The sequence below is a fragment of the Triturus cristatus genome, chromosome 5_1 (assembly GCF_964204655.1).
Source record: "Triturus cristatus chromosome 5_1, aTriCri1.1, whole genome shotgun sequence".
Taxonomy (NCBI): domain Eukaryota; kingdom Metazoa; phylum Chordata; class Amphibia; order Caudata; family Salamandridae; genus Triturus; species Triturus cristatus.
Window position 1 is genome coordinate 646,675,263 of NC_140587.1, and position 25,016 is coordinate 646,700,278.

General features: G+C 42.5%; 1 protein-coding gene across 2 annotated transcripts in view; it reads left to right on the forward strand.

Annotated features, from left to right (window-relative positions):
• Window positions 1–25,016, forward strand: part of LOC146831328 (kinesin-like protein KIF20A) — a 445,700-nt gene that overhangs the window by 128,309 nt on the left and 292,375 nt on the right. For both annotated transcript variants that reach the window (XM_085605605.1, XM_085605604.1), the window contains 2 exons: window positions 6,646–6,837; window positions 6,917–7,028. In XM_085605605.1, coding sequence (XP_085461731.1) covers window positions 6,646–6,837; window positions 6,917–7,028 — 304 coding nt within the window. The remainder of the gene's footprint in view (window positions 1–6,645; window positions 6,838–6,916; window positions 7,029–25,016) is intronic.

The window sequence follows — 25,016 nt, forward strand, 5'->3', positions numbered from 1 at the left end:
AGCGCCATCCTGGGGGTCCTCATTTGCCCCCCCTATCACTGCCTGGTGGGGTGCTTGGGATCTCTGGCCACGGATGCCCATCACAGCCACATCTGCATACGACTCTTCACCTCCCTCGGTGGCTTCGCCTACTTTCTTAAACCATGACATATTCCTGGTCACTTCCTTGCTGTCCTTCTCCACAGTGAACATGGTCCCACTGACAGCTATCACTCTCCAGTATCCTCGTTCATACAGGGTCCGGAACTTTCCTCCTTGCCTCCTGTCTCGCATTATCACTCGATCTCCTTGAATTAGATCGTGGGGCTTGGTTGTCCTCCTCTGGCGACTGGCCTCCTGGTTCTGAAATTCTCGTCTCCTTAGGGTCTCCTCTTCACTGTATGGGGGTGGGGTCCAACCTGGGCACGTCGGTTTAGTGTCCCGGCGAGGTCCATTAAACATTAACGCCCACAGGGCTTGGTGTTGTGGGGTGTGCTTCTGTACTCCCAAAGAAACAGCTGTAGGTGACGTTCCAGATCTGTATTCTCCGCTACGGTGATGCGCAGTGCTTTGTTAAGAGTTCTCATACATTTTTCAATCTCTCCGTTAGCCTGCAGCCACTGGGGGGTGATGCGGTGGTGTTGTGTCCCATGATGCTTCATGAATTTGCGGAATTCTCCTCCTTGGAACGGGGGCCCGTTGTCGCTTTTGATTTCATTGGGGCACCCGAACATCGCGAATACCTTTTCTAGTACCGAGGCCATCCCTGCAAACGCCGTGGAGCTCACAACCTCGACTACCGGATACTTTGAGAAGCTGTCCATTAAGACCAAGGTCGCTCGCCCATCTGGGAAGCTTCCGAAGTCGATGCTTATCTTCTCCCACAGCGCCTTTCCATGTTCTTCTGTCTGGATTGGGGCGGGTCGCTGTGGCGCACTAGTCAGCTGGCACGCCGGTCATTTTCTCACCATCTCCTCGACCCAGCCCTTAAGCCCCGGGAACTATACCTTTTCCCGCATCCTGGCCTTCATCTTCTCTACTCCCTGGTGTCCTCCGTGGGCCAACTGGGTTGCTTGATGTTTCAGCATAGCAGAAACGACTATGCGAGATCTTCGCAACAGTAGCCCATCCTGGGTCATGCTCAGCTCATATCAAACCCTCCACATTTTTGTGAGATACTCTCGGTCCTGCCCCGACAAGTCAATGGCTGTTTGTAGGAACTGATTCCAGTTGCCCCCTTGGACTGCGTGGCGTACTTTGGTGAGTACTGGGTCTAACTCAGCGGCTGCTATGATGTCTGCCAGGGTCAGTGCTTTTGGGCAGGTAGTTGTCGAACATATTCAGATGGGCCTCGAGAGCTTTGACATCCTCCTCTTCCCCTTGACTGTTCCTGGGACGTGGGTGTCGAGAGAGGAAATCAGCCAGGTTTTTGGAGCCAGGTCTGTACACCACTTCCATTTCGTACTGTTGGAGTCCTATGGCCCACCGTTCTATCCGTGGTGACAGGTGAGGTGCTGAGCCTCTGAATTGGGGTAACAACGGCTGGTGATCCGTGATGACTTTGAACTGATGACCGCAGACATATAGTTGGAAGTGCCGGCACGCCAACTGGATGGCCAGGGCTTCCCGCTCGATTTGTGCATAGCGTCGGGGACTTGCTGGCATAGGCTATTGTGGGCCATCTCCCTGGTTCCTGTTCCTGGGTGAGCACCGCTCCGAGGCCTACCAAGCTTGCATCCATAAGGAGCTCCATGCGTTTGGTTGGGTCAAAGTATACCAACGTGGTGTGGTCGAGGAGGGCGTTCTTGACTTGCTGGAATGCCTCTTCTTCCCGACATACCCACTTCCACGAGGCATCAGCCCATGTCCGTTCTAGAGGGGTTTGGCTATGGTGGCCAGATCTGGGATGAATCGGCCACAGTACGTGGCCATCCCAAGGAAGCTGCGGACTTCTGATACTGTTGAAGGGGGTGGTGCATCCTTAATGGCTTGGGATTTCCGCAGGTCCACCTGTATACCCTGCTGATTAAAGAGGTAGCCGAAGAATTCTATTTCCCTCTGGAAGAGGAGACACTTTGCTCTGTGTAGAGTTAGGCTGTGCTCCTGAAGTTGTTTTACCATAGCCCTTAGGTGTCGATAGTGTTCACTTGCTGTGGTTGAGTGGATAAGAATCTCATCACTTACATTCAGCACTCCTGGTAAGCCTGTTAGGATCTCTCTCACTGCATCCTGGAACACCTCTGTTGCCAAGGATAGCCCGAAGTTGAGGTGCTTGTACCGCCGAAGACCCAGGTGGGTGCTGAACGTAGTGATGTATCTGCTCGCCTTATCCAGTACCAATTGGTGGATGCCTGCTTTTAAGTCCAATTTTGAAAACCATCTGGGCCCATTCACATCAGCCACAATGTCATCCATTGTTGGCGTGATATGGCGCTCTCATCGAATTGCCTTGTTGGAGAGGCGCATATCGATACACAATCTTCCCTGGTTGTCGTGGCTTCTCTGCTATGACCATGGGTGACACCCACGGGGTTGGTTCGGACACCCTCTCGATGATCCCTTGGTCTAAAAGCTTCTGAAGTTCTTGTTCAACCAGGGGTCTTAGATGGAAAGGAATTAGTCTGTGACGTAACGCCATTGGGGTAATTGTCTGGTCAATGTGGAGCTTCGCCGGGGTCCTCTCGATGCACCACAGGCCTGTGAAGAGGTTTGCGAACTGGTTTAGCAGTTCCTCCGTCTGCTTCTGCCTCACACTTCTTGCAAATTACACCAGTGGCTACTGATTAGTGTATCTGCCTCTTGGTCGAGGACGTGGACCACTGTGAGGGTCTCTCTATCTTATGACTGGATTTGTACAATCATCTTCCCTCACAGCTGCAGGGGTGAATTGCTCCCGTATGCGAATATTTTCCTCTTGGACGGTGTCTGCTCTGGCTTGAGTCATAGCTTGAGGCATTGTTGCACCCCCATGACGTTTACCGTTGCTCCCGTCTCAATGACCGCCTTCACCCCCGATCCGGCTATCTTCACGGTGCACATGGGTTGTGGCCATCTCCGTCTCTTCAGGTCTTTGGTGAAAGATACCAGGTACGTTTCTGCCTCATCATCTTCTGTTGTCATCCAACTGGTAGGTTGCGTTTTTGGTTCGCTTGGCCCCGCTCAATGACGCCAGTGAGGCACTTGATAGTTGACGCACCATCTTTCCTATTGGCTTCCCTCCCTTAATGTCTTTGCGTTGAGTTCTTTTCCGACAGACAGACGCAAAAGGCTTCGGGATGCCACAGTTGGAGCATGTCTGCCCCTGGGCGGGGCATGTGTGGGGTGTGTGTTCTTCACGTCCGTAATGCCCACATTGGCCTTTCGGGTTGGGGCCTGTCGGGTTTGTGACCTTGTCCCTCGGACTTGGTCCTCACAACGTTGACTTTTTCCGTTTTCACGGTCATGTGCTTCTCTGAGGATCGTGTGAGGGCAAGATCCATTTCATCGGCTCTGGCCTCCGAGAGGATGTGTATCCTGGCCAGAACCAGAATGTCATTGAGGGGTATGTTTGGCTGTCGTACTATCAGCCCCTGCAGGGTCTTGCTGCGGACACCTTGGATGATTTGTGCGCTGTCGTCTTTGACATAGGTGCCAGACAGTTCACTCAATCGAGCATAGAATGCATCGATCGACTCCCCTTCTCTCTGGCTTGGCGCAGCTTGAATCGCTCGAAGTCGGGTTTGAGCTGGGGGTCGAAATACGCGTTGAGTGCCGCTACGGCAGTGTCATAATTTGTTGGCCCACCAGTGTTCGGGAGGTGTTTGAACAGGAGGTACACCTCCTCCCCTGCAGTGGAGCAACAGGGACCGTTTCACCACCCGGTCCATTTCCCTCGTCACGATGAAATAATTCGCCAGCCGCCCTATCCACTTCTTCCATCGCGGGGACGCAGTGGTGGGGTCAGCTGCTTTGCTGAATGGGGGCAGGACTCCTGCTGGGGCATGTTGTGTGATCACCCGTGTGGGCGGTTGGTCTGCGTTGGGCACGGGGTCTTGCGCTTGGCACGTGGTGGCGGCTTGCGTGCTGCAGTGAGTGTCCGCTTGTGACACAGGTATGTGGCTCAGGAGAGGCAGGTATCTACTATGTGTCTTCTAGCCAGCATGTGGCCGTGCACTTGATGACTTGGGCAGTGTTCTTGTGGAGGTGGCTGCCCTGGATATTGTTCTGGTTCTTATTTTCATCTTATTCCAGGCTGGAGCAGGTTGTGAGAGCCTTGGGGTGGTTTCTGTCCCTCCCGTGTGGGGTTTTCAGGGCTATACAAAACCCTCCACTTGCTTCAGCCAGCTGGGGCTTCCCCTAGTAGTCGGGGCGTCACAGAGCGTCATGTACACGCAGGGGCTGGCCTTTGAGCGCCCCGGGGGTCACGCACTTACTGGCGGTCTGCCGACTCTCTGGGCGTGACAGTCTCTGCGCTGGTGCTCCTTCAGCCTACGACGTCACAGGCCGGCAGGCGTGAGCGATGACACCACTCTTTTCCTGTGCTCCCGTCAGGCCCTTGGTCGTGAGGGCGTGCTGCTGGCGCCACGAACGTGCCTCACAGAGCGCGAGCTCGGCTCAGCACTCGTCGCCAGTGTGGTGAGGGGAATCCCTCCATGCTCATGGCCCGCAAATTGCACGATTACCAGCATGCACATTTCTGTAATCGACACACACACACAGTGCTGTGGTTAACTCTGGACTGCCCCGTGCGGTCACGCCCCTCTCTTTATTATTGCGCCCGGGCCACGCCTGGTCCAGGTGCGTGGGTGCGACATATCCGGCCGACGAATGGGCCAAACACTGGACTGCTGAATCACTACAGTAATGTCTATTAAGGTACTGCCATTGTTGTAAATACTTTAGCCAATATTTGCATATTAGTTTAGCCAAGTCATAATAATTTTAGCTGCATTGAGCCACGCTACGGCAGGTAAATAGACTCTCTTGGCAGTAGACGTGCCTACACGCCACAACCCCACAGAAGCAAACCACAGTCTTTTTGTTAAACACAACGGAAGGGGTTCTCCTCTTGCAGCATAAGCGCACCAACAATAAATCACCTTTGTATAGCGAATGATACAGCTACTGAGGAGTAGCAAAATATTACCATAAGTACTTGAAATTGCCTCCAAACCATCCCAACACTCTTCTCCCCCTAACATTGTTAGGTCACATATTTTGTCGTATAGTTTTCCAACAAAACACTGCTCCTCTGGAAAGTTTTATGCAGCCTTACAAAGGCTTAAGGTCCTGGATTCCTTCAGCCAGGATCAGAGAGCATCTTCGGGAGAACTTGCTCTAGAAAAGTAACCACCCCTTGCTGTCCCGACACTGCGCGTTTTTGGATGCTCCACATAGAAGCGAGGCTTACTTTAGATGTACAGCTGGTCTGTCTTCCACTGCAGCTTCCAAAGTTTGCTTTCTCATCCATAGACTATATTAAAGTCTTAGAACTTCCGTAGCGGGCTCTACCGGCAATTTAAGGCCCGCTCCAGTGTTAAAGGCTTGAGCCAAAGGTGAGGGCCTTTAACAAGGGAGCGGACCTGTAATGGCTGGTAGAGCACGCTATGGAGGGCTCTATGGCTATTAGAACAATACACAACCTAGAGGGCAGAAAGTTCTAATTTGTAAAACAAAGGCCTTATGGAGCCCGAGGGGGTTGCAATCCCCTCTGGCTCCGTGAGGCCTCTGTTTCACAGCTGTTGATGTGATCAAACATCGGAATGTTGATGCTCCGGGCTTCTACCAGCCATTAGAAACCCGGAGCACTTCATTGTCTACAATGGAGCGCTCAACATTACATAAGTTCTAATATCAACTTTTCCACCCATGTTCTTTTCTCTCTATCTCGCCTGGCTTCCGTCCCCCTTCACCATAGACTGCCTGCCTTCTAACCCAACAGTTCAAGATGAACTCCTCAGCATGGATTCTGTCTGGTTTATGGCCCATCTCCGCCATGTTTGACCCACCTTATTCATAAATACAGACTTGCTTTGTGGGCGCTGCTTACCTCCACCTTCTCTACGTACCTTCCACCCCTATTAGATCACATTATTGCATTGTGGTCCTTTTGCTTCATCCTCATCCCTGGAATGACCTTCTGGATCTCAAGTTTATGTTCTCTGTAACACAACTCAAAGCTGCAGTAACACTCTTCAAGCTCGAGTTTGCTGGAATTAAAAGAGACTCTGCTCCTTTTGTCTTCAATTTCAGGCTTATCTATACATCCCTGTCTGTAACTACACCTTTTGCTAAAATGCAAATGTATTGTAATGTGCTTTTATTTGTTTACTTACCCTTTACTTGGCCTCCTTTATTGCAATCGCCTTGCATGGGTAATTGGGTATACCCATCTCACTGCCTCAGTCACTTCTGTACCTCACGCCTGGTGAAACGTATGTTAGAACCTTTCTGATGGAAATGAATGAATGCTACTGCCATTCTCTTTACTCCACTGTGTGTACATTTTCTATCTTGGCAGATGATGAGGAACAGAGCTGAGTAAGGTGCGGCCCAAAATGTAGTTGTAATTAGTTTGCCCAGGCTGTGGCAGAAATTAAGGGTACTGAAAATGGAATTGCAATTTATACAGGCAATTAGATTTTTTTGAGAATTTGATGTACTTATTTGTGTCTCTTTTTGTTCTAGAACTGACGGAAAACGTTACTTTATCAAACGATGATACGATCAGCACGTGCCAATATTCGGCGTGGGTGTCATTTTGTGAAATTTACAATGAATATGTCTATGACTTGTTAGATGTATTTTCTTCCACAAAACAGCAAAAACGTGCTGTTTTAAAGGTCTGTGATGATCAAGCTGGCAGCAGTTATTTAAAAGGTAACTATCAGCTTTGCACACTAGATGGCGCAATTTACCAGTGGCCCTGTATATAATGATGCAATGTGTTTTTTCACAGACTTAAAGTGGTTTAATGTTAGCAGCACCGAAGAAGCGTGTAAGATATTAAAAATAGGGAACAAAAACCGGAGTTTGGCAAGCACAAGAATGAACCAACAGTCAAGCAGAAGGTGTGTAATTTTCTCTGCTCATTTTCACGTACTACATACAAAAAAATATATAAATATGCCTTATTGTTTACTTGTTGAAAATGATTTTCTTCATTCCGTTTTTCATACAAGGTTGCTTCATCAGGTCTCGAATAACTCACGCTTATAGCCACAGCTCAGGGCCACTCAAAGGATTACATGTTTTTTTGTTATCTAGGCACTGTGTAAATTTCATTTATTTTGACACTTAACTGCTTAAGCAACAGCCAACTAGAGTTCACCTCGTCTGCCTTGTGGTAATGCGAGAACTATTTTAACAACCACTGTGAGCTCTGTACAGCAGTCCAGAGAGCTGCTAAAGGCTCATCTGCTTAGTAAGTCTCGTGTGCTACTCGCCGAGTCTTTCCATAACAGAAATAACAGATCATCTTCTTTAGTCTTACCACATCACTGAACACGAGAACTACACTCGCTCCCATTCAACCATAGAATCACCTTCAAGCTCCTCACACATGCCTACAAACAGGGCCAGACTGGGAACCGTAACTGGCCCTGGCAAACTTCTCAACCGGCCCCCTGGGGGTGCGGCCGAACTGTTTACTAGGGACAGGTTCGGCCGATTTTGTTACAGGGGGACGATATTGCAGGCTCCCAATAACAAAAATGGCCCAGCGGGAGCCCAAAACAGGCCCCCACCCACGCGGCCCACCGAGGAAACTCCCGGTGCCTGCTTCAGCCAGTCCAGCCCTCCCTACAAAGCCCTCCACCACGCTGGACCAGCAAATTTGAAGGACTGCCTCTCATTCCATGGACCCGCCAGGCACCTTCGCTCTGCCCAACTGGCCCTGGTCACCGTCCCACAGATCCACAAAACAGGAGTCCTTCTCCTACCTTGCCACCAAGACCTGAAACACCCTGCCCCTCCATCTCAGGCAATCTCCGTCGCTGTCCAAATTCAAGAAGGATCTCAAGACCTGACTCTTCGACTGAAACCCTGCGCCCTTACGGGTGAGTAGCCACGCTATAGAAAACCGTGATTGATTTTATTGATCGGATGACTCTTTTGTAAGATACGTTTTTCAGCAGTGGTTTCCTATAATTGGTCCTGATATTAATTAATCTCGCTCCAGACTGACTGTGACAGCAGGTTAATCTCTGTTTCAAACATTCTAAAAACTTTCCTTATAAGTATCGAATGACTGCTGCTAAGCCAGTGAAAATAGTTCAGTCTCTTAAGGTGAACATGAAGTTACTACACCGGTGCCAAGGGGCAAATTCACAAATCTAACCTCAAAGCGTGTAACACTGAGGATTTAGGGAGGGTATAAGCCCATTTCATTAAAAGCCCTTCTATTCTATTGTAATTAGGGCTCCCGGTTTTCCGTTTAAACAGATTTTTACATATAAATACAGACGGGAAACTATTTTTCTATTGTCTGTATATATAAATATTAACAGTAAAATACTGCCGAAACTGATTCAGAGACACGTGCTGCGCAGCCATGCTCCAGCCCAGGGTTGCCACGCCCCTCTGCCTGAGGTAGATTTTTGGATGCACTCAGCCTGCCCCAAACCCCTGCTGACATTTCCTAATTAGTTTCTTTCACCTAATCGTGGTCGGATCCATGTGTCACTGTGTGGGCATAACAGTTCCCCCAGCCAGTTCAAAGCCAATGTAAGTAAAAGGGAGGGTGCACATCTATGTTTTATTCTTTGAATAGCGCATAGCGAGGGAGGGGGAATGGTCTTTTGTAGTGTCAACCTCGCTTTAAGTGGATCGGTGAGCGATCCTTCACCCCTGAATCACACTTCTCTGCGCCGCCTTGAAAAACGGGTTTTGGGCTCTACATCTGGTGCGGGTGTCGTAGTTTCATTCCTGACTGGTGTTGTAGGAGAAACTACAGCTGGATGGGGCTAGTGCAGATCCCCTCTACGTGTTCCATGCTATGTTCTTCTGTTTATTGATGTTTAAACTTCTGACTTTTCAGAAGCATTAGCGCGCATTTATTATAAATGATTGGAGTGCGCTATTTCGAGATTGAAGTTTTTACCTGCAGGGGGTGGGAGGCAAAGCAGGGTGTGTAGAGGGAAGTACACAAGATAATAAATAGCTTGACAGGGTGGGGTGTGAGATCGGCATGTACCCCTGGCGTGCGGTGGGTTGTGAACAATTACTGCTTGTTGCTTTTTTATGACGAGGATAGTGAATGTATATTTTTTTTCAAGAATTATCGACACCGGTTGTCTATTTTGTCTTTATTGTTTTGGAACATTGCACGTTGTAGCAATTACAGGACATCCTTATCAATGTTGTACAGAAGATAGTTTGAAAACCGAAGTATAGAAGCTCCTAGGAAGTACATATAACAGTAGATCACAACTTGTCCTATGTCATCGAGCCTGCTTTGAATACCAGTAATTACACATGACATGAAAAGTGCTACACTACTGACTGCGGGTTGCAAAGGGAAACAGCTAATATGGTCCTCACGAGCACTCTTGACTCTAAGAGCTTGAACATGTGCTTGTACTACAATGGCAAAGTTTTCAGATGAATGTAATACTTAATTTGGTGTGTATATATATATTCACTGAAAAAACCATAGGTTTCAGGGGCGTTATAGTTAGGAATTGGCATTTTAAAAACCTTAGAAATTCACTGAAAAAAACATAGGTTTCAGGGGCGTTATAGTTAGCTGGACATTTCCCTCGTACAAAACCCAAGAAATTCCCCCGTTATAGTTAGTTCAGCTAACTATAACTCGTGTCCCCGCAATGCACTGCTGGCGACGTCACATTACATCACTCATGACATGGTCAGTGACATCACTGATGATGTCCTCAGTGATGTCACTGACCATGTCATGAGTGATGTAATATGTGACGTAATCAGCAGTGAATTGCGGGGGCATGAGTTATAGTTAGCTGAACTAACTATAACGGGGGGAATTTCTTGGGTTTTGTACGAGGGAAATGTCCAGCTAACTATAACGCCCCTGAAACCTATGTTTTTTTTAGTGAATTTCTAAGGTTTTGTAGATGCTAATTCCCATCTATAACTTAACTCTAAAGATATCACGTTTAATGATTTTCATTGGATTTCTATATTTTTCAATTTCAGTGTGGCAATTTAATTATCTTTTTTAAAATACTTTTTATCACCATTTTTTAACTTATTTTTTCAATGAATTCATTTAAAAATTAAAAAATATTATTATTTATTTCTTTTTTTAAACTATATTTTCAAAACGTGATTTTTTTTTTGGGGGGATCCGCGCACCCTATGCGCACCGTACTCGATCCCTATGCGAAAGCATCCGCGCACGGTATGCGTTGGGTACGTGTTTGATGCGCGATTCCAATGCGACCGGTACGCGACTCCAAGCCTATACGCGATTACGTTACGCGACGCTTCCGCGATGCGTCACATACGTGTATGACGTGGTGGGTGCGCGGACCCCGCGAAATATTGAACATTTAAAAAAACATATATATATATATATATATATATATCATGTGAATATTAATTGAAGAGAAACTCTAAACTACTCTTAAAAGTAATATATCTATACATCTAATCCTATATTCCTTTTAAATTCAATTTCGCGGATGCGCGCTGGGTGCGTGCTGCGTAAGCGCAGCGTGAGCAGATCCCATGTGACCTGCAAAAATGATTTGATTGGTTCATTACACTTCCTGTTCTAACTATTGAAAGACCCCACCCATTTCAATCATTCTTCTTTGACCTTCTTTGGAAGAGCATCTCTGCAGAGAAGAAGCTTTTTTGACTAAGTTTTTACTTAGCTCAAACTTTTTTTCAGAACAAACAATGGCCTCAGGACAGCAGGCATCTCCTGCATCTCCTCATACATCTGAGGATGATTTTGTGGAAGAGCCACCACGCACACCACGTTTTTCATCTGTGTTGTGGAAATGTTTTACTTATCCAGAGGGGCAAACAAAGACCAATGCCACCTTGGTCACTTGCAAGATCTGCCAGAGAGTGCTGTCTCATGGGGATCCAAATAAGAAATATTCTTGCGGAACGGCGAGCATGATGAAGCACCGGAGGACCCTTCATCTGGTAAATCTTGCTCGGGAGGAATGCCGAAGGATGAGTCGCGCCTGCTCCTTCCAACTCATCGCAGCCGAGCACTTCAAGAGTGCATCCTTAAGCACAAAATTTGGACATCCGTCCACAATTCCAATTTTTGAAAGTACTCTGCACTAAATTAAATGCGACTTTATGCTACGGAGAGCAGTCTATCGATCTGATCTGCCGTAGGCAAGAAAGTCACCACTGCTAGTTGATTTTTTTTTTTTTTCTTTTTTCCTGAAGTTCATTGTTTTTTTTTCCTCCTGTTCTGTTTTTTCCTTTTTTTTTTTTTAAATTAAAAATTGTTCCGAAACCCCCCCCCCCAAAAATATAAAAGAAGAAAAAAATAAGTTCTTGTAAGAACTAACTTTCCTGGTTTAAAAAAGAGCTATATTTGTTTGTGTGTGAAAGTTTAGATGAATGTATGTGTAGTACGTAATTGACTGAATGAATGCATTAGTAGCGTATGGTGAATGTATAAGTGCAGAACTATGAGGAAGTGCTGCAGCATCACACAGTAACCTCTTTAACTGCAGTGTGCTGTAGTACTTCCGAAGCACAGGATGCAACATATGTACATAAATATGTAGCAAATCTATGCTTCTCTCTGAACGGCTGCTTAAACTGCAGCCATATGGTGACACAGGCACCCTTGCATCATACAAGGATATCTGTGTCATGTGCTGTTTGTTTTTGTGCAAGAAGACACACCTTCCTGCACAAAAACAATCAGTAAAGGCATTTTTCTCCTTCAATGTATGCAGAGCATTGTAGCATGCATTGAAGAAATAAAAATGTGGAGAAATGAAAACAATTCTCCTTGTTGTGCTTTCCTACACCAATTTTAGAATGGTGCAGCATTCATACACATATCGAGATTTATGATTTCTGATAAATCTAGAGATGTGTCTTGTTCTATGAGTATTCAGTGCAATCATGCACAACAACACTTGTAGAACACCCTTTCAACGCAAAGTGGTGTGTATGATGAGGTTTTATTTACATGGAGTATAAAAAGTGCACAGAGTGTGTTTTCCTCTCTTTGTAAATATGAAAGAGTGTCTTGTGCAATCACTATGTTACAAAAAGTGACATATTTCTGTTTTTAAAATTGCTTGCGAATGATAGAAGGTAAGCACAGAGTTTTGTCTGCAAAGATGTTCAAAGAAGAATGATTGAAATGATTGCGGTCCTTCAATAGGTACAATGGGAAATATTATGAACCCCTCAAATCTCTTTTTTTGCAGGTCACATGATATCCGATTACAGTCAGATTTCAAAACTACATAGGTATAAACAGAGTGTTTTTAAAAACGTGTTTAAACTTTGTAGCTTCTTGCAGATCTCTCCAGTCTGCATATTGATACTTAGTTAAACTTACCTTCACAGTAATAGAAATAAATAATGGTATACATTTTTTTCCAGATTTTCTTTGCAATCTAAATTGATGTAAATTGCTTATTTTAAAATTAGGATCTGTGAAAGAAAAGAAAAAAATAGTTATAACATGTAATAATACATTTTTTACAACACAGCATAATTTCCACAAAGTAATTTGTTTGCCTTTTTTGCTGTTCTCAGAATATATTGAATTTCACTAGAAATGGTGATTTCAATCTTACTCCTCACTTAACAGCGGGCAAAAAAAAAACAATCAGAAAGATTGTTAAAAAAACCCCAACATGCTATTCTCAGTAAAATACCAGAAAATACAAATCGCACATATATGAAATGCTTACGGCTAACAAATTTATATTAGTTTAACTTATAAAAACTGTAAATGTTGCCGCTTTAAAATATTCACTGAATCAATGACCACCAAAAAGTCCATAATTCAAACATATACCTTTCCTTGAGGCCAAATGGTATTTTTGCACTCCTTTTTTTATGTAAATTGTCCAATGGTAGTCCTATTAAATTATAATAATAAATTTCTCAGAGTGAATTATCTTCCTAAAACTTTGGCTTTAAAAATATTAGGTAGGAATTTGGTAATTCACTAGGCAAACGTTGTTTGAAAACCAACTGGGCATCATTACAAAGTGTCCAGCCTTTGTCACATATTAGATAGGCAATGTAATGTCCAGATGTGGTGGAAGGACCATCATGGAAAATTATAGCAATTGCTACAAAAGTCCTTCCTGATATTGATAATTGTGCTGCTACAAATTGCTTTATTAAAGTATCCAATTTTCTTCCGTCAGCTGTACAACGTTGCATCATTAAAATTATGTATTTGCCATATTTTGTTAAAAATAATGTGGATAACATTTCTGATTTACATTGGCTACACTCCATGTTTTGATTTGCACCTTTAACTAATTTATTGAAAGACACTGATTTACAGTCTGGTAATGTTAAATACAGAAATCTCTCAGTGTCTACATTGGAGCTACATGTATACATGCAATTTTCACAATAATGTTCCCATTTGTAAGAAAGGCCAAAAATATATTTTCAATTTCTACACCTTCATTTTCTAAAATGGTAAGCATATACATTAAAAATTCCTGAGCATCTTGTTGGATATTTTGTGAAAATTGTGTAGAACCAGAACACACATCCAAAAGATTACGAACCTCTAAAACCGATTGTATTTGACTTGTGTCTGTTGTCAATTTTTCAAACAGAATGCAACAGAGAACAAAATATTTGTTGCCGACTCTGCATAATTTGTTCTTGCAAACCTTCAAGGTAAAAAACAACATTGACCACTACATTAGCATAGCAGTTGACACCTGAACTATTTTCAAACTGATAACCAACAACATCTTAAACAGTGTCCAATTTCTTTTTACTTGCAATCACAACATTATCTCGTGCCATTCCCTTCTCAACACCTTCAGAACAGATACTGTCAAACCTTCTTTTTCGACCAACCACACGCTTTTCAAATACAGGATATTGACCTAAATTTGGAGCATACACCCTTCTTAACCTATTATACTCTTTTACACAGTTTGCATCTGCAATAACCTTTGTCTCATCAAAATCAATCAAAAACAAACCAGATAATGTTCTTACTCGCGACAAAGCAACATATGCCACACCCTCTTTAAATACAGTAGATCCAATGTTCACCAATGCACTGTCTACACTTAATCCTTGAGATTTATGAATAGTCACTGCATATGCCAGAGAAAATGGAAATTGTGTCCTACGGTCATATCCATCTTTAATCAGCAAAAAACGAACTGAACAACGACCAATTTCTTTAACTTCTTCAATCTGATCAAATTTAATTTTTGACAATTCAATTCCTTCTTTTTTCTGATAATTAACAAAATCTACCACTTTACCCATTGCGCCATTAACTAACCCTTTTTCTACATCCAAATTTCGCCTTAAAATTACCTGACAGTTTACACACGCATACAGTGTCTTTTCTAAACCAGCTGTTTTAGATATTTTTTTTCTAAAGAATACAGTTTTGTTCAACTTTCCCGTCAAAATAATAGGAATTCCTTCATGCTCTATTTTATCGATTTGCTTCAATTTTTATAATTTCTTCATTTTCCAGTTTCAGTAGTTCTTCGTTGAATATGGAACACTCTCGCAGTGTTGGCATTAAACAGATCACTGATTTATTTTCAGCAATTTTCATGTACACTTTTGCAGGAAGTACATTTTCATTTGGAAAGACATTGCAAAGTAATCGACTTTCCAAAGCTTGTTTGCCATGTTTTGTAAGAATTCCAATTCTTATATCTTGAAGAATACTTCCATATTCAGCATCATTTGCCTGTCGCATATTTGTTGTCAGTTCTTTGTATTCAAAATTAGTCCAAATGTTCACATTACCAACACTACCAAGAGACTTTCTGGTATCTTCATGTGCAAGTGTTTTAAATACCGGTTGTCCTTTTACCGGAGTAAGTTGCAATAGATCTCCAAAAACTATGACGTGTTTTCCTCCAAATAACACGTCATACTCTGTTTTAAGAATTTGTTGCATTCTTAAATGCACAAAGGCAAGCATCAAGTTAGAGACCATGCTCACCTCATCAATAATGAGAAGTTTCATTTCTTCAAGACTCTTGAAACTTCACAACAAGCTTCTCCAGATAGCTTGTGGTATTCCAATTTGTTCTCATGAGCATTAGTAAACAATGTAAAGTAATTCCTTTAATGTTATGTGCTGCCAACCCAGTTGGAGCAGTGACAACACAAGACCAATGCAACTCAGTTGTTTTTTGCAGATAACTTGTAATTACTTTAATTAGGAAACTTTTTCCTGTTCCAGCTTGACCACTCACATACATTCGGATAGGTTGAAATGATGTACATGCGCACCCTTTCTTTTCATGAAGTAATCCATGGTCAATCTGCTCTTTCACTTGTTGATATATTTGTTTCTGTTCAACATTTAGTTGTTCTCCCAAGTTTCCTAACTGTACTACATCTTCTTGAGCTTGATACATTGCTGTTTCCACCTCATTCATGTCAGTTGCTGCTTTATTTTCAACAATTGGTTGTCCTAGTGGATCTTGACTCAGTGCAGCAGAACTTTGACTGTCTGAGAACTGTCTCTAGCAATCTCAGCTGCAATTGTAGCTTCTTGATCAATTTCATCATTCAACATTTTCACATAATTTGCAAAAGCACTGCATTGTATGCTATCTTTACAAGCATTAAATGAATCTTCATAGCGCTGAAAATCTCCAAGTAATTCCAGTTCTGAACGCCATGGTTTGAACATTTGCAAAAGGACTAAATAGTAAAATTCCCTTTTATCAGCAGTGTCGCAACTCAGTTTCCTGTGACTAATTAAATTTCCTTTCCTCTGTTTCACCAGACATCCTTCAGAACCAATAACTGCATATTTTCCATCATTGATGTTCTCTGTAGTATTCCGTTTAAAACTGTAGTTTTGCAGCACTTCATAGAGACGCATGCTCTCAAGATGATGACTTCTGTTCGGGTAATATGTGTCCAACATCTTCGTTTTCAAAATATCTGTACTTTCTGGTTCTTTTTCTGCTAAATATTCAATTTCGTGAACAGATTTCAGTACCCAATTTCGCATTCCTGCAAGACCTAGACTCGCCCAAATGATTCTTCTACTTTTTGAATATAGACTTGAAGATGATAACCGATCTGAACATTCATATGCTCCAATTTCACGATGCAATAACCTCTTCAAACTGAAACTGTATAATTTCTTCTCGTGAGAAATCTCTTCCCACATTTCTTTCAATTCCGTCTTTTCTGATTTAGTAATGTAGGACGTTACATACCGAGCGGCAGCAATGGAATTGTCCGCAAAATACTGAATATCCATGTTAGCATTCCACATGGATAAAATAACTGGATTGTAGTCATTTATGTATTTTGATTCTTCAATTCTTTTTAAGTTGTAGGTATTTTTCGGAGACTTTCTTGTGATAGTATGTCGCACAGCTGACCTAAAACTGTTCACTCTTCCTTTGGATAATACAGGACGTGGAAATCCAAAACAACATTTGGTATAGAACTTATCCTTTGACTTGAACTTTCGTTGACAGTATTTTCCACATCGATGGCTTTGGAATCGTAAGACTTGTTGTTTTAAGTTTTTATGTTCTTTGCTATTGGGTACAGCACATGTGGCATAATCTTCAATGAAAGACAAAACGGTTTCATCTGAATCTGTTCCAAATTTGGGGGCGTCCTTGATCCATAACAACATATGGATATGAGGAGCACCTCTTGCTTGATACTCCTTTCTCCAAAAGAAATCCACAACTTCTCCAAGAGGAGGATTCTTTTTATTGCAGATGAAAGACATCATAGCTTCAAATCTATGATTGAAATATCTGCATACATTAACAGGATCCAAAGAGCACAATTCTCCAGGTGTCTTGTATTCAATATGTTTTATATTGGAATTTGCCTCTCGAAGAAATTCAAGTAAATCATCCCAAGCATACTCAGCACAGCTAAGTGTAACAAACCATGTAGGAGTTCCCAAGTTACGTAGCATACATTTCAGTTCTCCATGATGACGGTACCAATATTCATTAGTCCCTCGCTGACATGCCATCAGATTAATCAACTGAGATTCTAAATGATCATCTCTCTGATGCACTTTATCCATAAAATCCTTAGCAGTTACATTTTGCAGATGCATTCCAGTTTTTAAAATGTGATTTACTGCATATGAAAGTTCAGACAAGTCACTTTCAAACAGAAAATGAAACATATAAGGGATACATTGTCGAAATCTTGGGTCTTCTGCATATAATCTTGTTGTCAGATATTCAGATGCAGGAATCTGCACAGGACGTTCATCATACCGTCCACCGTTTCCTGTTGGAAACATCCGCGGGAAACGAGCTTCCAAACTCTTCCCATACATTCATGGGATTTCCTGTTGCTTTTTTCATTTGGAACAACTCCATCGTATTCCCCATCACCTCTTTAAAATGAAGTGGATGTACACTGTAATGTTCATAGATTTCTTCACATCTGGACATTTCCACTTTTTCAATTTGTCCACTTAATGTTTCAGTATCTTCTGCTAAATCTATTTCTTCTTCTCCTACAAACAAATTTCTATAGTACTCATTAGTTTTTTAATAGATACAATGATGCCTTTTGTACTTTTCTAACATCCACTAACACTTGCCAGATTTTCTTATTCTTAGTAGGAACACCATTAACTAGAATGACTAGTGGCTCATTTTTTGCATGGTCTACACCAATAGTTTCAATATTTTTCCTTAAGTCTAACGGTAAATACACAACTCTTCCTTTCAATCCTCTTTGCAACTCTGATGGAGGTAATTTACCTGTTTTAGGCTCCATACGAACAATAGCCTGAAACGGGTGAACACATTGAATGAGAATAGACTCGTACGTATTTAAATCTATCAGCTCTGGAGGGATAGCAACCAACTCTAGATTATTATGAACTGCTCTAGCAGGCATTTTATTCTCATCTAATTTGTCATAACAATATTTGCAAATACGCTGCTCAGATCCCAAATCAAAACAATCTACCAGCAAATAAGTTGCAAATTCCATCCACTTATCATTATCTTCTATTTCACTTTTTAAATACAGATTGACACCCCTAGTCTGATTTTTATAGCGAGTTCGCCGACAACAAATACAAGAAACATTTGGTCTTTCACCTGAAATTACCTTAAACTTTGTGATTTTATCTTCAAAATTTTTTGTAATCACAGGTTCTACATTGTCTTCAACATTTTCTTCTACTAATGTCACAGTTTCTCCACTCTCTTGCTGAGGACCAAAGTAACAAAACTCAATATCCTCACAAACCTTCTTCACATCTGATACTGAGCCACGTAAAAGAGCACTGTTCAACTCATTTAACTTTAGTGCTGGACTTTTTGCATAATACAATCTTCTCACTAACTTCCGCATTTGAGTATGATGTACTGCCAGCATCCTGAAATGGTGAAAAACACACTTTCACAAACTTTACTAGAAAGACAAGCCAGAGATGGACCTTGCCAACCAGTATTTTTTCTCACTCTGCAAGGGTCTAGTCCTTGCAACACCTTAATCTTTTGTTTAACACTTTTTTTAGTATATGCTCGTAAAAAAACTACATAATTTATCAATGGATTCCAGTCGTACACTACAAATACTACTGCAATCCCATGTATACACAGGGTGTTTAGGACGTCTCCCTAGAACTTCATCAGCTATCCCTTCTTCTGCATTTCTTTCAACCATTTTCTCTTTTTCTCAATTGAACAACCATCTCTAACTTCGTAACCTCTACCACTGGTGTCAACTGCAAACAGTAATTTTTTGCTCTGTAAATAACTCTCTTCCATTAAAGAAAGGCTCTGAACTGGAACTGTGTTTCCATTCTCCCCCAAAAATATCAACGTTTTTTTCTATTAATTACTCTTTTCCTCCTACTTTTGGCCTTCATTAAATTGATTGGTTTATCTAGTGATCGAATTCTGTTTAATACTAAAAGGAATAGTTTCCTTTTTACTTCTAAAGTCTTTTCAACAATGTTTTCAATATGCTTCTTTTTATAAAACAGAGCTCTCTTTTTATATTTCTTCACATCTTTCAGCAAATTATGTACTACTCTCTTGTAAAATATTTTTTTTTCGTAATTCCTTATACTGATTCTTCTTTTAGCACACTTTGTCTCCTTTGACTGAATATTTGTTTTCTGCTTTTCCTCTTATTTTGAATTTTTTTTCTAGTTGAAACATTCACAGTGGATTCCGCGTTCTGTACATTCTGTTTCCTCCTACAAACATTTTTAATAAATTGCTTTGTGATCTTACCAGAAGATTTTTTCTTTTTAGCCACATTATCTTGTACATTCAATACTTGTGGTTGAATTTTCTTCAAGTAATTCTCCTGTCTGTTCTTTTTTTTTTTTTTTTTTTTTTTTTTTTTTCAGGCATGATTTCTCTAGTTTAACGTCGAAAAACAGTATCTGTAAAAAAGAATCGCAAATAAAAGTATCTTAATAACTTTCAAATTCATACTATTCTATTACTATAAAAACACATTTTATATAAAAACTGACTAAGAAACTATAGCCATGAAGCACAAGTGTGACGATGGTTAAAACACTACAACCATAGTGCATACTACTTTGAAACAGTTTATGCCCTAAAGCCTACCTCACCAAAAGCGTACATGCTAACTGACTGAATGATTACAATACTATTAGGAAACAAACTGGGTGTGTGACAGGGTATTTCCTAGAAGTGTATGAATACTGACATGATTATTGATGGTGTGAAAGACAAGTATGAAGGTGATTAGAGACCTACATGCATACTGGACACATGTTTCAATCCATTCATACGTTAAGGCCTGTCTCACTCCATTACTATTTGGATACTGATTAAATGATTCGAGTACTGCAAGAAGAATACCTGGGTGGGTTTATAAGTGTTCGGGTTTTGGCACAGTGAATGGATTACTCCATGGTGTTGAATGGATCACTAGAGAACTCCATGAGGAGTGACAGAGTATTTGCTAGAAGTGTATGAATACTGACTAGGGAATTGAAGGTGTAAAACACAAGTGTATAGGTGGTTAGAGGACTGCATGCATAGTGGATAGGCATTTGAAGCAAATCATGTACTAAGGCCTGGCTCACTGCATGAGTACTTGGGTACTGACTGAATGATTAGAGTACTGCAAAGAGAGTGCCTGGGTGAATTTATAAGTGTTTGGATTTTGGCGCACTGAATGGATTAGTACATGGTGCTGAATGGGTCACTGGAGGAGTACAAGGGGAGTGATACAATGTTTGCTGCACTATATGTATACTGAGTGGGGAATTAAAGATGTCAAAGACAAGTGTGTAGGTGGTTAGAAGACTGCATGCATACTGGATAGACGTTTGAAGCAATTCATGTGCTAAGGGCTGGCTCACTGCATGAGTACTTGGATACTGACTGAATGATTAAAGCACTGGAAGGAGACTACCTGGGTGAATTTATAAGTGGTTGCCTTTCAGTGCAGTGAATGGATTAGTACATGGTGCTGAATGGGTCACTGGAGTAGTACAAGGAGAGTGAGAGAGTATTTGCAGGAACTGTATGAATACTGTCTGGGATATTAAAGGTGTGAAAGACACGTATGTAGGTTGATAGAGACCTACATCCATAATGGATAGACGTTTGAAACAGTCCATAGAGTAACACTTGGATCACTGCAAAACTACCTGACTACTGACTAAATCATTAGAGTACTACAAAAAAAAGTGACTCAGTGAATCTTTTTAAGATTTTCTATTCTAGTGCAGTGAGTAGGTTAGTACTTACTGCTAAATGGATCAGTGGAGGTGTGCAATTAAAGTGACAGTGTTTATTGCAGTTTATAGATACTGACCGAGAAATTGAAGGTCTGAAAGGCAATTGTGTTGGTAGTTGGAGGCCTCCATGCATACTGGAAACACGTTTGAATCAATCCATGTGCTAAGGCTTGCCTCACTCCATTAGTACTTGGGTACTGACTGAATAATAGACTATTGCAAGTAGCGTACCTAGGTGAATTTACAAGTGTTTCAGTTTTGGCACAGTGAATGCATTACTACATGGTGCTCAATAAGTCACTGGAACACTGCAAGGGGAGTGACAGGATGTTTGCTGAAAGTACATGGATACTGACTGGGGAATTGAAGCTGTTCAGGACAAGTGTATAGTGTTACAAGACTGCATGCATACTGCATAGACATTTGTAGCCCTCTATGTGGTAATGCATGGTTCACTACATGACTACCTGGAAACTGACTGAATCATTAGACTACTGCTAGGAGAGTGTCTGGGTAAAACTTTTCAGTTTTGGCACAGTAAAAAGATTAGTACATGGTACTGGATCAGTCACTGGATGAGTGCAAGACGAGTGACAAGATGTTTATTGAAATATATAGAAACTGACTAGTTAATTAAAGAAGTGAAAGACAAATGTGTAGGTGACTAGAGGCCTGTATGCATACTGCATAGGGGTTTCAAGCAGTCCATGTTGTAAGGCCTGGCTCGCTGCATGAGCACTTGGATACTGACTGAATGATAAGAGTACTAAAAAGAGAGTGCCTGAGTGAATTTGTAAGTGTTTGGGTTTTGGCAAAGTGAATGTGTTAGACCTGTTAGCCCTTTGGGTGGTCCCTCCTCATCATTATTTATTTTGTCCCACTTTTGCCTCAAACCCTATTATAATTTTTCCTTTTTGGGAACCACCAGACTTTTTAGTGTTGATGCAGGATCAGGGAGCCATTTTCCCTACCCCTGGAACTTCTGTCTGAGGGCCTGAGACACAAAATGGTGGCCACCCATTGTCACCTGTGACATCATCAGAACCCACTGGAGATTTCTAGAACCTTCCGTAACATTCTGGAACCCTGTGACAGTGAGAGGCAGTTTAGAATGTTGGGAGGCCATCTCAGAGTGGCAGTTGGCATCTGACTAGAGAGGAGAGAGGACCAGTTCAGAAGGAGGTCGGAGTAAGGCAGCAGGGGTGGAAACCAGTGCTTGGAGTGGGGTCCAGAAACCCACCCTTGATGCTAGTCCCTACTGACCAAGCCCAGCCTAGAGCCCTGTGTGGGACCAAGACCAGAAAAACCATCTTAAGGACCTAAATATTGTGAAGAGGCCTTAAAGAAGAAGACCAGCAAGCTCCTGACCTGTTTGGCGGTGTCCTCCTGGAGTCCTGACGTCGAGAAGCCTGGAGACCTGAGGCCTGAGGTGGAGAAGCGGCACTGACAGAAAGCAGACGTCGTACCCGGAGCCGTCAGAGGTCGATAGAGGGCGCCTACGGAGGTCGTGGAGAGGCACCGGAGGTCGAGTAAGGAGTCGCCTGAGGTCGAGGTGAAGCGCGCCGGAGGTCGGGAGTGGAGATCGCACTCCGGAGTCGCCGGAGATCGAGGTGAAGCGCGCCGGAGGTCGGGAGTGGAGATCGCACTCCGGAGACGCCGGAATCTGAGGTGAAGCGCGCCGGAGGTCGGGAGTGGAGGTCGCACTCCGGAGACACCCGGAAGCGGGAAGACCGTGACCCTGCGACGCCGGAAGGTGACATCGAGCCGGAGCCGCCCAGCGACATCGAGCCGAGGCCGCCCAGCGACATCGACCCGAAGCCGCCCAGCGACACCGGAGCCGCCCAGCGACACCGAACCGGAGCCGCCCAGCGACATCGAGCCGGAGCAGCCCAGCGACACCGTGCCGAGGCCGCCCAGCGACACCGAACCGAGGCCGCCCAGCGACGTCGACCCGGCGCTGAGCGGAGCCGATCATCTTGAAAAGGGCAGTAAGTGGTAGAGGGGGCGTCTGAGGCCCCGTGGAGCCCTAAAAGACCATTCTAGGGGCTAGAGGGGTGTTAGAACCAGCCTGGGAGTGCCAGGGGTGAACTGAGACTGGTGCAGTGACCTCTGTGAGGGGTTGTGTATTTTGGGAGAGCCAGATCCTTAGGTTACCCCTATTCTACCTCAGTTCAGGCCCAGCCTTGACCAACCTAGGTGGGACACCCCCCATGTCATCCAAATGACCACAAGCTGTACTTGGGCGAAGTAAAACCAAACTACCTCGTGAAAGGGTTGTGAACTGTAATTGTCATTGATGGTGTTATTTAAGTTATTGAGGGTGCTTTATTTATTGTCTTCCACTGGTTTATTCTTGCACTGTATTTATTGCCTGACTGTATTTATTTGCCATCTGTATTTATTGCACCTATATTTATTCCGTGTTTATTTATGACCTGATCCTATTTATTGAAACCCCACTGTGGTATTATTTATTTGACCTGCTATTTTCAAGAAAAGTCTTATGGTATTGTATGTATGTTTTGAAACCTGCAACTAAGAGAAAATAAGATAAAGACTAACTACTTTCTTTCATAATTTTTACGGTGTAGTGTTGTTTTTGGAATGGATGAACGCATGGTTATTGTGAGGGTGTGACGTACGCTTAACACGGTGCCCGACCCCCGACCGCTCGAGCCAAGCTACCACGGTGCTGGGAACCTGGTGACTGCTAACCCGGTTGCCCGGAGTCCAACAGAATGGTTTAGTATATGCTACTGAATGGGTCACTAGAGGAGTACATGGGGAGTAACAGAGTGTTTGTTTGAAGTGTATGAATACTGACTGTGGAATTAAAGGTGTGAAAGAGAACTGTGTAGATGGTTAGAGGACTGCATGCATAGTGGATAAGCATTTGAATCAAAGCATATGCTAAGGCCTGCCTCACTTAGTTACTACTTGAATATTAACTGAATATTTACAGTATTGCAAGGACACTTCCTGGGTGATTTACAAACAAAACTTGAGAACAGGAAAGTTTTCAAGCAGTTATGTATATTCAAACATATGAAGTACCCAAATGCTTCTCTCACAGTGGTTCCCAAATGCACACAGACTCCGTGTGATTCTAGACAAGCAACACTATCCCTAGGAGTTTACAAAAACTCATTCACTACTATGGAAATGGTAAGGGGACTGCACACAATCTACATATTTCAGGAGTCCCCTTTAGTGTCAATGCCTGACTCATTTAATCAAAGCATAAGCCATGACTGGCTTCTAATGCTGCTAAAACTTGACAACATGACAGGTTTTAAAACACTTATCTGTCAGCAAATACATAATGTTAGCAAATGCTTCTCTCACAATCCTTACCCAAATGCACACAGACTCAGTGTGATTTTAGACAAGCAACACTATCCTAGGAGTTTACCAAAACTCATTCACTAGTCTAGAAGAGGTAAGGGTACTGCACACAATCTACATATTTAAGTACTGCACTTTAGTGTCAAAGCCTGACTCATTTTATCAATTCATAAGCAAAGACTGGCTTCTAATGCTACTAAAACGTAACAACTTGACAGGTTTTAAAACACTTATCTGTCAGCAAATACATGATGTTACCAAATGCTTCTCTCACAGTGGTTCCCAAATGCACACAGACTCAGTGTGATTCTAGACAAACAACACTATCCCAAGGAGTTTACCAAAACACACTTCTTAATCTACGAGTACTACATGTTAGTGTTCAAACATGACTCATTTTGCAAATTCATAAACAATGACTGATTTCTAATTGTACTAAAATATAAAAACAGCACAGTTATCTGTCTGCGAACACATGAAAAACACAAATGCTTATCACAGAATGGTTTCTACATGCACATACACTGTCAATAAGATTGTAGACAAAAAAAAGTACTCTCTACACTTTAGCAGGAGAAATGCATTAGTCTGATTAAAATCAAAATAGTCTACATACATCCCCTCACAATTAAATAACTCACCTTTTAAGTTGTTTTGTAGATTAAGAAGTATATCAGTCACACACCAGATTTTCTTATACAGAATCTCTGCACTGTGCACTGTGCACCTCTCAGCAAAACCAAAGAATGGCAAAGTTTCCCTCTCATTTTCCATACATATACATGTAAACATCAAATCACATTCCTTCCCACATAAA